The 13572-nt window shown below is 45.2% G+C and overlaps 1 protein-coding gene across 1 annotated transcript in view; it reads left to right on the forward strand.

Annotated features, from left to right (window-relative positions):
- The window catches only part of LOC116359978 (transducin beta-like protein 3), a 34262-nt gene that overhangs the window by 14295 nt on the left and 6395 nt on the right, over window positions 1–13572 (forward strand). The window contains exons 13-18 of the mRNA XM_031814256.1: window positions 92–198; window positions 385–520; window positions 2831–3073; window positions 4223–4293; window positions 4938–5094; window positions 12175–12233. Of these exons, the coding sequence (XP_031670116.1) occupies window positions 92–198; window positions 385–520; window positions 2831–3073; window positions 4223–4293; window positions 4938–5094; window positions 12175–12233 (773 nt within the window). The remainder of the gene's footprint in view (window positions 1–91; window positions 199–384; window positions 521–2830; window positions 3074–4222; window positions 4294–4937; window positions 5095–12174; window positions 12234–13572) is intronic.

The following is a 13572-nucleotide window of genomic DNA, read 5'->3' on the forward strand; positions in this document are numbered from 1 at the left end:
TCTCTCTCTGTACAGGATAAGTCCGTGTCCTCTCCCTCTCTCTCGCTTTCTCTCTCACATATAATATATTTTGTACTTTCTTTCCCCCCAGGATAAGTCAGTGCGTGTGTGGAGACAGGATCCAGACAGTGGCCAGGTGTCTTGTGTGGCCCAGGGCTGCAGCCATGCTAACGCTGTGGGCTCCATCACCTGCTCCAGGTAAACCACTACACACCAGGGTCTCCTCAGTTCTGACCCTGGAGGCCCACAGTGGATGCACGTTTCTCCTATATTGGGAATGCCAATATCCAATGTGTTAATCATCCATACACTCTTGCTTGTGCACGTTCTGATCCTTCTTTCTTATCCTACATCGGTCTTTCTCTCTCTCTCTCTTTCTTTCAGGATGAAGGAGTCGTTTGTGGTGTCTGGTAGTCAGGACTGTACCATCAAGGTGTGGGATCTCCCAGAGACCATCCCGGAAACAGACGGTGACATGTTCCAGCTGACCGCCCGGGTCACAGAGAAGGCACACGACAAAGTATGACATGCGCGCGCACATATACATTCAAGCATTATACATACAGTTGAAGTCGGAAGTTTACATACACCTTCGCCTAATACATTTAAACTCAGTTTTTCACAATTCCTGACATTCATACCTAGTAAAAATTCCCTGTCTTAGGTCAGATAGGATCACCACTTTATTTTAAGAATGTGAAATGTCAGAATAATAGTAGAGTGATTTATTTGAGCTTTTATTTCTTTCATCACATTCCCAATGGGTCAGAAGTTTACATGCTACCAAATACTAATTGAGTGTATTGCCTTTAAATTGTTTAACTTGGGTCAAATGTTTTGGGTAGCCTTCCACAAGCTTCCCACAATAAGTTTGGTGAATGTTGGCCCATTCCTCCTGACAGAGCTGGTGTAACTGAATCATGTTTGTAGGCCTCCCTGCTGGCACATACTTTTTCAGTTCTGCCCACAAATTTTCTATAGTATTGAGGTCAGGGCTTTGTGATGGCCACTCCAATACTTTGACTTTGTTGTCTTTTAAGCCATTTTGCTACAACTTTGGAAGTATGCTTGGGGTCATTTGCCAATTGGAAGACCCATTTGCGACCAAGCAAATGTTGCTTCAATATATCCACATCATTTCCCTCCCTCATGATGCCATCTATTTTGTGAAGTGCACCAGTCCCTCCTGCAACAAAGCACCCCCATAACATGATGCTGCCACCCCCGTGCTTCACGGTTGGGATGGTGTTCTTCGGCTTGCAAGCCTCCCCCTTTTTCCTCCAAACATAACAATGGTCATTATGGCTAAACAGTTCTATTTTTGTTTCATCAGACCAGAGGACATTTCTCCAAAAAGTATGATGTTTGTCCCCATGTGCAGTTGCAAACCGTAGTCTACCTTTTTTATGGTGGTTTTGGAGCAGTGGCTTCTTCCTTGCTGAGTGGCCTTTCAGGTTATGTTGATATAGGACTCATTTGACTGTGGATATAGATACTTTTGTACCTGTTTCCTCCAGCATCTTCACAAGTTCCTTTGCTGTTGTTCTGGGATTGTTTGCACTTTTCGCACCAAAGTACATTCATCTCTAGGAGACAGCACGCGTCTCATTCCTGAGCGGTATGATGGCTGCGTGGTCCCATGGTGTTTATACTTGCGTACTATTGTTTGTACAGATGAACGTGGTACCTTCAGGCTTTTGGAAATTGCTCCCAAGGATGAACCAGACTTGGAGGTTTTCAATTGTTTTTCTGAGGTCTAGGCTGATTTCTTATGATCTTCTCATAATGTCAAGCAAAGAGGCACTGAGTTTGAAGATAGGCCTTGAAATACATCCACAGGTACACCTCCAATTGACTCAAAGGATGTCAATTAGCCTATCAGAAGCTTCTAAAGCCATGACATAATTTTCTGGAATTGTCTAAGCTGTTTAAAGACACAGTCAACGTAGTGTATGTCAACTTCTGACCCACTGGAATTGGGATACAGTGAAATAATCTGTCTCAACAATTGTTGGAAAATTTACTTGTGTCATGCACAAAGTAGATGTCCTAACCGACTTGCCAAAACTATAGTTTGTTGACAAGAAATTTGTGGAGTGGTTGAAAAACAAGTTTTAATGACTCCAATCTAAGTATATGTAAACTTCCGACTTCAACTGTACACGCATACATACATACATACATACATACATACATACATACATACATACATACATGCATTCATTCAAGCATGTACACAAGGACATATACCTGTACAGACAAATACCCACACGCACAAACACAAGGACACACAAGCATGTGCACACAGTAACACGTGTCTAGAAGCACGTCCACAGGTGCACCATACTGGTCGGTAAACAGACAGATACGCTGTAGTGATAAGACTGTTTGTCTGGTGACTCAGGTGCTTGATTTGTTCACTGTGATGGGAATATATATAAGGCTTTCCTCATAAGGAAGTCAAAGTCCCCTGTTGTGGGCTCCTTTGTCTGTATGAACTATTGTTGTCATACAAATGCACTCACAACACAGATGGTTTGAGGTTTCTATGTATAACGTGGGTGCCTGTTCTGTGAAATGTATACTTGAGAAGGAAGTAAGGACTATGTGTTTGGTGGGTCTTGTTCCTCCCTGTCTCTCACCCTCCTATTCCCCATCCTCTCCCCCTGCCCACCCTCTTCCTCTCCAACCCCTCTCTACTTCTTTTAACCCCACTTTCTATTTGTCATCTGTCACTTTGTAATTTCCCCTTTGTTTTCATCCCTGCTCTGTCACACTGACCCCATAACCTTCCATCTCTCTCATTCTGTCTCTCCCCCTCCCGCCCCAGGATGTGAACAGCGTGGCAGTGTCCCCCAACGACAAGCTCTTGGTGTCTGGTTCCCAGGACCGCCTGGCCAAGCTCTGGTCCCTGGGGGCCCCCGGGGCTGACCTGGCCCTCCTGGGGGTGTTCCGGGGCCACCGCCGGGGGGTCTGGTGTGTCCAGTTCTCTCCCATGGACCAGGTGCTGGCATCCTCCTCAGCCGACGGCTCTGTCAAGCTCTGGAGCCTCCAGGACTTCAGCTGCCTCAAGGTGGGTGAGGGGTGGTGAGGGTGGAGGTAGCGGTGTGCGTGTATGATTGCTAGTTTGCGTGTATGATTGCTAGTTTGCGTGTATGATTGCTAGTTTGCGTGTATGATTGCTAGTTTGCGTGTATGATTGCTAGTTTGCGTGTATGATTGCTAGTTTGCGTGTATGATTGCTAGTTTGCGTGTGTGTGTGTGTGTGTTTGTAATTATTTTATTTGTATGAATTGACATGTTTTAATGTTGCTCATCAATTGCTCATTTCCCTCGTACAGTAGGTATGAGATAATTATCCCCATTTTAGTTCCTCCACTACCTTGGCACTCCCGAACACTCGTCAAACCATTTAAAACCAAATGAAATGTGTATTGAATGTTAGTTGTGAGTGATCGTGACAATTGTTAGTCGATGACGTTATCACCACATAGTAGCTTTATGCACTAATATAATGGCTCATGGAGGGAGGTTGTGTTCAACTTGTTCAACCTCCCACGATATCCTTTCTGCCCTTTGTGGGTGACTCTTTCTTTGAACAGTCATTCATGGTCTCCTGTATGGAACTGTTCTGGAACACAGGAACAACAGAACCTGATGAAATGACGTGCCTTGGTTTGTTATGTACAGTATCCTCAAATGTTATCTAAAACAACCGCTAGTCTTTTTAATGAACCTCTCACCGGAAATCCAATATAGCCTTTTGCTCTGTCACAAATGAATGGCCTCAAAGTTCGCAGGTTGACGTTTATTGTCATCCGTCTTGTCCTGGAGGCAGAACAGAGCGATTTCCGCTAGATGGGCCAGCGGCAAAAGTAAAAATGGGCTATATTGTAAAAAGGTTATGTTTAAAATCTGATTTGTCTGTGTCAGTGCCAGCTAGTGACTACCCCGCAGAGCTGCCAAGTACATGAGTCAATCACAATAAATGCCAACCTGCTCAAAGTGCACGTGCGGCGTGGGCCCGTATTCATGGTGCTGATCTTGGATCAGGTTTGCCTTTTAGATCGTAATGAATAAGATATGGACAGTGAGGACCTGATCTCAGATCAGCACTCCTACTCACTGACGCATTTTGAATACGTGCCCTAGTGGAAGCAATTGAAGTTATATCTGGGCATTCTCTGACGGTGAAACTGAAGTGACATGTTGTGTCTTGTAGACGTTTGAAGGCCACGATGCCTCTGTGCTGAAGCTCATCTTTGTGAGCAGAGGGACTCAGCTACTCACAAGGTACGACACACACTATTTTGTGTTTTTTTTATCCTTCTTTCTCATGGTAGCATGCCAATATCACATCCCAAGTGTTGGTTATACTGTTTTTCCCTTAAACCACATCTCTCTCCCACCCTCTCAATCTTTTGAGTCTCTCTTTCTCTCCCCCTGCTCGCCCCTCTCCCCCTCTGCTCGCCCCTCTCTCGCTCTGCTCGCCCCTCTCTCGCTCTGCTCGCCCCTCTCCCCCTCTGCTCGCCCCTCTCTCGCTCTGCTCGCCCCTCTCCCCCTCTGCTCGCCCCTCTCTCGCTCTGCTCGCCCCTCTCCCCCTCTGCTCGCCCCTCTCTCGCTCTGCTCACCTCTCTCGCTCTCTTTCCCTTTTTTCCTCTCTGCCCATCTCTCTTCCCTCCTCTCTCTCTGTCTCTTCCCTCCTCTCTGTCTCTGTCTCTTCCCTCCTCTCTGTCTCTTCCCTCCTCTCTGTCTCTTCCCTCCTCTCTGTCTCTTCCCTCCTCTCTGTCTCTTCCCTCCTCTCTGTCTCTTCCCTCCTCTCTGTCTCTTCCCTCCTCTCTGTCTCTTCCCTCCTCTCTGTCTCTTCCCTCCTCTCTGTCTCTTCCCTCCTCTCTGTCTCTCTCTCTTCCCTCCTCTCTGTCTCTCTCTCTCTCCAGTGGGTCAGATGGGCTGGTCAAGCTGTGGACCATCAAGACCAACGAGTGTGTAAAGACGCTGGATGCCCACCAGGACAAGGTGTGGGGCCTCCACGCCACCAGGAAGGACGACCGCGTTGTCACCGCCTCGGCCGACTCCAACATCACTGTGTGGACGGTCAGTACTGGCCCTTGAGTTTGAATAATTAGAAATGCATGTAAAGCTTGTCCAGTTGGAAACCACATTATGACCTGGTTAATATAGTACATATACTGTAAGTCAATTAATCCACCAACCAGTCAGTCAGTCAGTCAAATCTATTTCAAAAGCCCTTTTTTCATCAGCAGTTGTCACAAAGTGCTTCAAAGTCTCCCACCAACACCTTAGAATGACACTTATCTGCCTGGGGTAGATCCATGAGGGACAAGGCCTTAGAATGAGACGTATCTGCCTGGGGTAGATCCATGAGGGACAAGGCCTTAGAATGAGACGTATCTGCCTGGGGTAGATCCATGAGGGACAAGGCCTTAGAATGAGACGTATCTGCCTGGGGTAGATCCATGAGGGACAAGGCCTTAGAATGACACTTATCTGCCTGGGGTAGATCCATGAGGGACAAGGCCTTAGAATGACACTTATCTGCCTGGGGTAGATCCATGAGGGATGAGGCCTTAGAATGAGACGTATCTGCCTGGGGTAGATCCATGAGGGACAAGGCCTTAGAATGAGACGTATCTGCCTGGGGTAGATCCATGAGGGAGGAGGCCTTAGAATGAGACGTATCTGCCTATACCGACACCATAGAAATATAATTACTAGAAATGCTATTAGTCAGACTCTTAACCTGTAAATTAGTAGATAACCAGCTGTATTGCCCCTATAAAAACCTGTGATAGGAGCATTGCCAGCTCCATTTCCTGTGTCCTGGCTGAGTCCAACAAGGTTCACACAAGGTGCTTAAAGTACATGAATTTGGCACTCTGAAATTGAAGTACTGGAATACCTTGAAAATATGACATTTTCTCAAGTTGGTACTGAAAGGAGAACAGAAAATGATGAAATATGAAAAATGTATTGGTCTTGCAAATTAATTTCCAGGCAGACTACCGAGTTTTATTTCCATCCCTGTCTCGTGCTCTAGTTGCCAGGTGAGCTCTCTCATTCCACCCACACTGGGCGGCAGGTAGCCTAGTGGTTAGAGCGTTGGGCCAGTAACCGAAAGGTTGCAAGATCAAATCCCTGAGCTGACAAGGTTAAACTCTGTTAGCCCCTGAAAAAGGCAGTTAACCCACTGTTCCTAGGCCGTCATTGAAAATAAGAATTTGTCCTTAACTGACTTGCCTAGTTAAATAAAGGTCAAATGAACACTGCCACTTAGCCAGGCCGGTACAGAGCTGACTGATTAGACGCCACCAAACGTCACATAGCTAAAATGCCGGGAAATGTAGATTCGATCCTGCCTGGCAAGATATTGACTGTGTTTTGCTAGATCCAACCAGGCATGTAGTGGAGGGTAAACAATCCAACCAGGCATGTAGTGGAGGGTAAACAATCCAACCAGGGATGTAGTGGAGGGTAAACACTGTTTACGCACCTTTTTATTTGTGAAATAGCGTTTGATAACCTTTTTAAAAATGTAATTATCGGGAGAATGACTGGAATCATGAATGATTCATCATGCTCGTTATGTTCGCCTGCTCCCCCAGATTTGCCTTGTTAGCAGTGCATTCATTCACTACTCTGTCCAACGGGAAACACTACCCACGACATAGCATGGGCCGAGAGGTGAAATCAACTACCTCAGCCCAGACCTACAGTGGCATGTAGCGGAGAGACTCTGCTCACAGTGGAAATGATTTTAACCTCCCTCAACTCCTGCCGTGTCAACAGACACCCACCAAACAACCCCTCCCTGCCTCTCAGAGAATGAGTGTACAACTGGTAAATAGTCGCTGATACTTCAGTGAGATGTCTAGCCTGGTAAGGGCTCTGGTTATTAGCCCGGTAGCTAGCCGGCTAGAAGGATGAAGTTAGAAGCTAACGTTGAACAGAGCCTGACCCCCAGCAGGAGTAGTTGACTGAAATGAACCTAGCTATAATCAAAAGATTGGCTACTATAAGATCTCATAACAAAATAAATGTTCTTTGTAGTGAGACGGTGGTGAGTCAGGCTGTAATGAAGGGGGAAAAGGAGAGGCACAGAGAGAGGAAGCATTGAAGCCAGCAGGGAGTGAAGTGGTTCCCCGAGAGAGTCTTTAATCTTATCAAACACTAACCTTCACTTCAGTCTATGTCATGGAAAGAGCTCATACCATTGCATTACTTCCTGTTAACCTCAGTGAGTACCATGTCATTTCCAGGTATAACTCCCCTAGGCATTGGTGACAGGTTTCATGATGATGATTTGGAAGCATTGCCACCCAGCTGACCTCATGGCTGTGGTTATTCTACAGATATTGTACCTTAAGGAAACATCAAGTGAAAAGCTGATGTGGCAATGACTGTACTGTATCATGTGCTGTATGTTACAGCCACTTCATCTGATTCCTTGATGTTTAGGAGAAGACAACTCCTATTGTCATAGTAACTCCAGACGTGACCGCTAACTCTGCAGACGATTTATGATGTTTTAATTTCTAATAGTAATAGTAATAGTGAAGGAATCAAACCACTGATGCCAGAGAGAAAAATAGAAAAAAAATATGACAATGACCATAGGAGTTGGCACGTGTGTGTGCAAGCACGTGTTTGTGTGCACGTGAGGGACCTCTGCATAAAGGAAGCAGCCTTCAGCTAAATAAAGGTCTTCATGCGGTCTATATAACACCTCCATCTGCCAGGGTGCAGTGGTAAATAAAGGTCTTCATGCGGTCTATATAACACCTCCATCTGCCAGGGTGCAGTGGTAAATAAAGGTCTTCATGCGGTCTATATAACACCTCCATCTGCCAGGGTGCAGTGGTAAATAAAGGTCTTCATGCGGTCTATATAACACCTCCATCTGCCAGGGTGCAGTGGTAAATAAAGGTCTTCATGCGGTCTATATAACACCTCCATCTGCCAGGGTGCAGTGGTAAATAAAGGTCTTCATGCGGTCTATATAACACCTCCATCTGCCAGGGTGCAGTGGTAAATAAAGGTCTTCATGCGGTCTATATAACACCTCCATCTGCCAGGGTGCAGTGGTAAATAAAGGTCTTCATGCGGTCTATATAACACCTCCATCTGCCAGGGTGCAGTGGTAAATAAAGGTCTTCATGCGGTCTATATAACACCTCCATCTGCCAGGGTGCAGTGGTAAATAAAGGTCTTCATGCGGTCTATATAACACCTCCATCTGCCAGGGTGCAGTGGTAAATAAAGGTCTTCATGCGGTCTATATAACACCTCCATCTGCCAGGGTGCAGTGGTAAATAAAGGTCTTCATGCGGTCTATATAACACCTCCATCTGCCAGGGTGCAGTGGTAAATAAAGGTCTTCATGCGGTCTATATAACACCTCCATCTGCCAGGGTGCAGTGGTAAATAAAGGTCTTCATGCGGTCTATATAACACCTCCATCTGCCAGGGTGCAGTGGTAAATAAAGGTCTTCATGCGGTCTATATAACACCTCCATCTGCCAGGGTGCAGTGGTAAATAAAGGTCTTCATGCGGTCTATATAACACCTCCATCTGCCAGGGTGCAGTGGTAAATAAAGGTCTTCATGCGGTCTATATAACACCTCCATCTGCCAGGGTGCAGTGGTAAATAAAGGTCTTCATGCGGTCTATATAACACCTCCATCTGCCAGGGTGCAGTGGTAAATAAAGGTCTTCATGCGGTCTATATAACACCTCCATCTGCCAGGGTGCAGTGGTAAATAAAGGTCTTCATGCGGTCTATATAACACCTCCATCTGCCAGGGTGCAGTGGTAAATAAAGGTCTTCATGCGGTCTATATAACACCTCCATCTGCCAGGGTGCAGTGGTAAATAAAGGTCTTCATGCGGTCTATATAACACCTCCATCTGCCAGGATGCAGTGGTAAATAAAGGTCTTCATGCGGTCTATATAACACCTCCATCTGCCAGGGTGCAGTGGTAAATAAAGGTCTTCATGCGGTCTATATAACACCTCCATCTGCCAGGGTGCAGTGGTAAATAAAGGTCTTCATGCGGTCTATATAACACCTCCATCTGCCAGGGTGCAGTGGTAAATAAAGGTCTTCATGCGGTCTATATAACACCTCCATCTGCCAGGGTGCAGTGGTAAATAAAGGTCTTCATGCGGTCTATATAACACCTCCATCTGCCAGGGTGCAGTGGTAAATAAAGGTCTTCATGCGGTCTATATAACACCTCCATCTGCCAGGGTGCAGTGGTAAATAAAGGTCTTCATGCGGTCTATATAACACCTCCATCTGCCAGGGTGCAGTGGTAAATAAAGGTCTTCATGCGGTCTATATAACACCTCCATCTGCCAGGGTGCAGTGGTAAATAAAGGTCTTCATGCGGTCTATATAACACCTCCATCTGCCAGGGTGCAGTGGTAAATAAAGGTCTTCACGCGGTCTATATAACACCTCCATCTGCCAGGGTGCAGTGGTAAATAAAGGTCTTCATGCGGTCTATATAACACCTCCATCTGCCAGGGTGCAGTGGTAAATAAAGGTCTTCATGCGGTCTATATAACACCTCCATCTGCCAGGGTGCAGTGGTAAATAAAGGTCTTCATGCGGTCTATATAACACCTCCATCTGCCAGGGTGCAGTGGTAAATAAAGGTCTTCATGCGGTCTATATAACACCTCCATCTGCCAGGATGCAGTGGTAAATAAAGGTCTTCATGCGGTCTATATAACACCTCCATCTGCCAGGGTGCAGTGGTAAATAAAGGTCTTCATGCGGTCTATATAACACCTCCATCTGCCAGGGTGCAGTGGTAAATAAAGGTCTTCATGCGGTCTATATAACACCTCCATCTGCCAGGGTGCAGTGGTAAATAAAGGTCTTCATGCGGTCTATATAACACCTCCATCTGCCAGGGTGCAGTGGTAAATAAAGGTCTTCATGCGGTCTATATAACACCTCCATCTGCCAGGGTGCAGTGGTAAATAAAGGTCTTCATGCGGTCTATATAACACCTCCATCTGCCAGGGTGCAGTGGTAAATAAAGGTCTTCACGCGGTCTATATAACACCTCCATCTGCCAGGGTGCAGTGGTAAATAAAGGTCTTCATGCGGTCTATATAACACCTCCATCTGCCAGGGTGCAGTGGTAAATAAAGGTCTTCATGCGGTCTATATAACACCTCCATCTGCCAGGGTGCAGTGGTAAATAAAGGTCTTCACGCGGTCTATATAACACCTCCATCTGCCAGGATGCAGTGGTAAATAAAGGTCTTCACGCGGTCTATATAACACCTCCATCTGCCAGGATGCAGTGGTAAATAAAGGTCTTCATGCGGTCTATATAACACCTCCATCTGCCAGGGTGCAGTGGTAAATAAAGGTCTTCATGCGGTCTATATAACACCTCCATCTGCCAGGGTGCAGTGGTAAATAAAGGTCTTCATGCGGTCTATATAACACCTCCATCTGCCAGGGTGCAGTGGTAAATAAAGGTCTTCATGCGGTCTATATAACACCTCCATCTGCCAGGGTGCAGTGGTAAATAAAGGTCTTCACGCGGTCTATATAACACCTCCATCTGCCAGGATGCAGTGGTAAATAAAGGTCTTCACGCGGTCTATATAACACCTCCATCTGCCAGGATGCAGTGGTAAATAAAGGTCTTCATGCGGTCTATATAACACCTCCATCTGCCAGGGTGCAGTGGTAAATAAAGGTCTTCATGCGGTCTATATAACACCTCCATCTGCCAGGGTGCAGTGGTAAATAAAGGTCTTCATGCGGTCTATATAACACCTCCATCTGCCAGGGTGCAGTGGTAAATACAGGTCTTCATGCGGTCTATATAACACCTCCATCTGCCAGGGTGCAGTGGTAAATAAAGGTCTTCACGCGGTCTATATAACACCTCCATCTGCCAGGATGCAGTGGTAAATAAAGGTCTTCACGCGGTCTATATAACACCTCCATCTGCCAGGATGCAGTGGTAAATAAAGGTCTTCATGCGGTCTATATAACACCTCCATCTGCCAGGGTGCAGTGGTAAATAAAGGTCTTCATGCGGTCTATATAACACCTCCATCTGCCAGGGTGCAGTGGTAAATAAAGGTCTTCATGCGGTCTATATAACACCTCCATCTGCCAGGGTGCAGTGGTAAATACAGGTCTTCATGCGGTCTATATAACACCTCCATCTGCCAGGGTGCAGTGGTAAATAAAGGTCTTCATGCGGTCTATATAACACCTCCATCTGCCAGGGTGCAGTGGTAAATAAAGGTCTTCATGCGGTCTATATAACACCTCCATCTGCCAGGGTGCAGTGGTAAATAAAGGTCTTCACGCGGTCTATATAACACCTCCATCTGCCAGGGTGCAGTGGTAAATAAAGGTCTTCATGCGGTCTATATAACACCTCCATCTGCCAGGATGCAGTGGTAAATAAAGGTCTTCATGCGGTCTATATAACACCTCCATCTGCCAGGATGCAGTGGTAAATAAAGGTCTTCATGCGGTCTATATAACACCTCCATCTGCCAGGGTGCAGTGGTAAATAAAGGTCTTCATGCGGTCTATATAACACCTCCATCTGCCAGGGTGCAGTGGTAAATAAAGGTCTTCATGCGGTCTATATAACACCTCCATCTGCCAGGATGCAGTGGTAAAAAGTAGTCATGGAGATGGTCACCCATTGTTTTGTATGCTGCATACCTGCCTGTATTATGAAAGATGGGAATTCAGCCTGTTACATAAGTGTTCCTCGAAGCTAATGAAACCAGGCAACGCCTCGTGTGCCACTTCATGCCAAGAACGATTCAGAAATGACACCAGACTGGATTTTGAACTTGGCTGTGATATCCATTGCGTTTCAGATCTTTATGAAAAGGATTCATGAAAGGTGTGAATACTGAGTTAATGTAAATTAGCTTAGTGAGTGTCTTGGTACTCCAACTATTCCAACTATTGTCACACCCATCCTAGATCTTCTAGTGATTCAGGTTAAGTTTTAAACTAGATGCTATATGTCTTTAAAACTGGGGGTATATTTGTATGGCAAATCTAGAACTGTTACTTAGCCAGACAGTTATGTTGTTGTATCAATTGAATGAGTGACATGATAAATGTATTGTGTGTGCCTTACCCCTGTAGGACGTGACCGAGGTGGAGCAGGCAGAGGAGCAGGCGAAGCAGGAAGACCAGATACTCAAGTGAGTTCACCTTCGATACAGATATCAACTGGGCATTAAAACATCCTTCACCTTCGATACAGATATCAACTGGGCATTAAACATCCTTCACCTTCGATACAGATATCAACTGGGCATTAAAACATCCTTCACCTTCGATACAGATATCAACTGGGCATTAAAACATCCTTCACCTTCGATACAGATATCAACTGGGCATTAAAACATCCTTCACCTTCGATACAGATATCAACTGGGCATTAAAACATCCTTCACCTTCGATACAGATATCAACTGGGCATTAAAACATCCTTCACCTTCGATACAGATATCAACTGGGCATTAAAACATCCTTCACCTTCGATACAGATATCAACTGGGCATTAAAACATCCTTCACCTTCGATACAGATATCAACTGGGCATTAAAACATCCTTCACCTTCGATACAGATATCAACTGGGCATTAAAACATCCTTCACCTTCGATACAGATATCAACTGGGCATTAAACATCCTTCACCTTCGATACAGATATCAACTGGGCATTAAAACATCCTTTAGTACAGATGGTTCAGTTGGTTGGAGCATTGTGCTGATAGACAAAGGTTGAGGGTTTGATTTTCTGCTTGGGACATACAGTGCATATAGGTTTTAAATGTAGGTGGTTCAGCAAATGCACTGAAATTCCAATTATTCAATGCTTTTCAATGAGGACAATTTGGAACTGGAATTTGGTTTACTTTCAGTGGTCAGTTTAGGGTCAGTGGTTAAACTAGGGTCAATGGTTAATTTTAGTGTCAGCATTTCACTTTAGGGTCAGTGGTTAAACTAGGGTCAATGGTTAATTTAGTGTCAGCATTTCACTTTAGGGTCAGTGGTTAAACTAGGGTCAATGGTTAATTTTAGTGTCAGCATTTCACTTTAGGGTCAGTGGTTAAACTAGGGTCAATGGTTAATTTTAGTGTCAGCATTTCACTTTAGGGTCAATGGTCAATTTTAGTGTCCGTGGTTAAACTAGGGTCAATGGTTAATTTTAGTGTCAGCATTTCACTTTAGGGTCAATGGTCAATTTTAGTGTCAGTGGTTAAACTAGGGTCAATGGTTAATTTTAGTGTCAGCATTTCACTTTAGGGTCAGTGGTTAAACTAGGGTCAATGGTTAATTTTAGTGTCAGCATTTCACTTTAGGGTCAGTGGTTAAACTAGGGTCAGTGGTTTAGTTTAGGATTGTGGTTGGTGAGGGGGTTAGTATTCTGAGTTTAACCACTATGACCCACTTTCTTTCTTCCAACAGCTGATCAATATCTACAGATCAAGGGTTTGTTAGACCAATGTTTGCCCACTGCCTAACCACACTAGA

This window comes from Oncorhynchus kisutch, unplaced genomic scaffold (genome assembly GCF_002021735.2).
Source record: "Oncorhynchus kisutch isolate 150728-3 unplaced genomic scaffold, Okis_V2 Okis06b-Okis10b_hom, whole genome shotgun sequence".
In the NCBI taxonomy this organism is placed as follows: domain Eukaryota; kingdom Metazoa; phylum Chordata; class Actinopteri; order Salmoniformes; family Salmonidae; genus Oncorhynchus; species Oncorhynchus kisutch.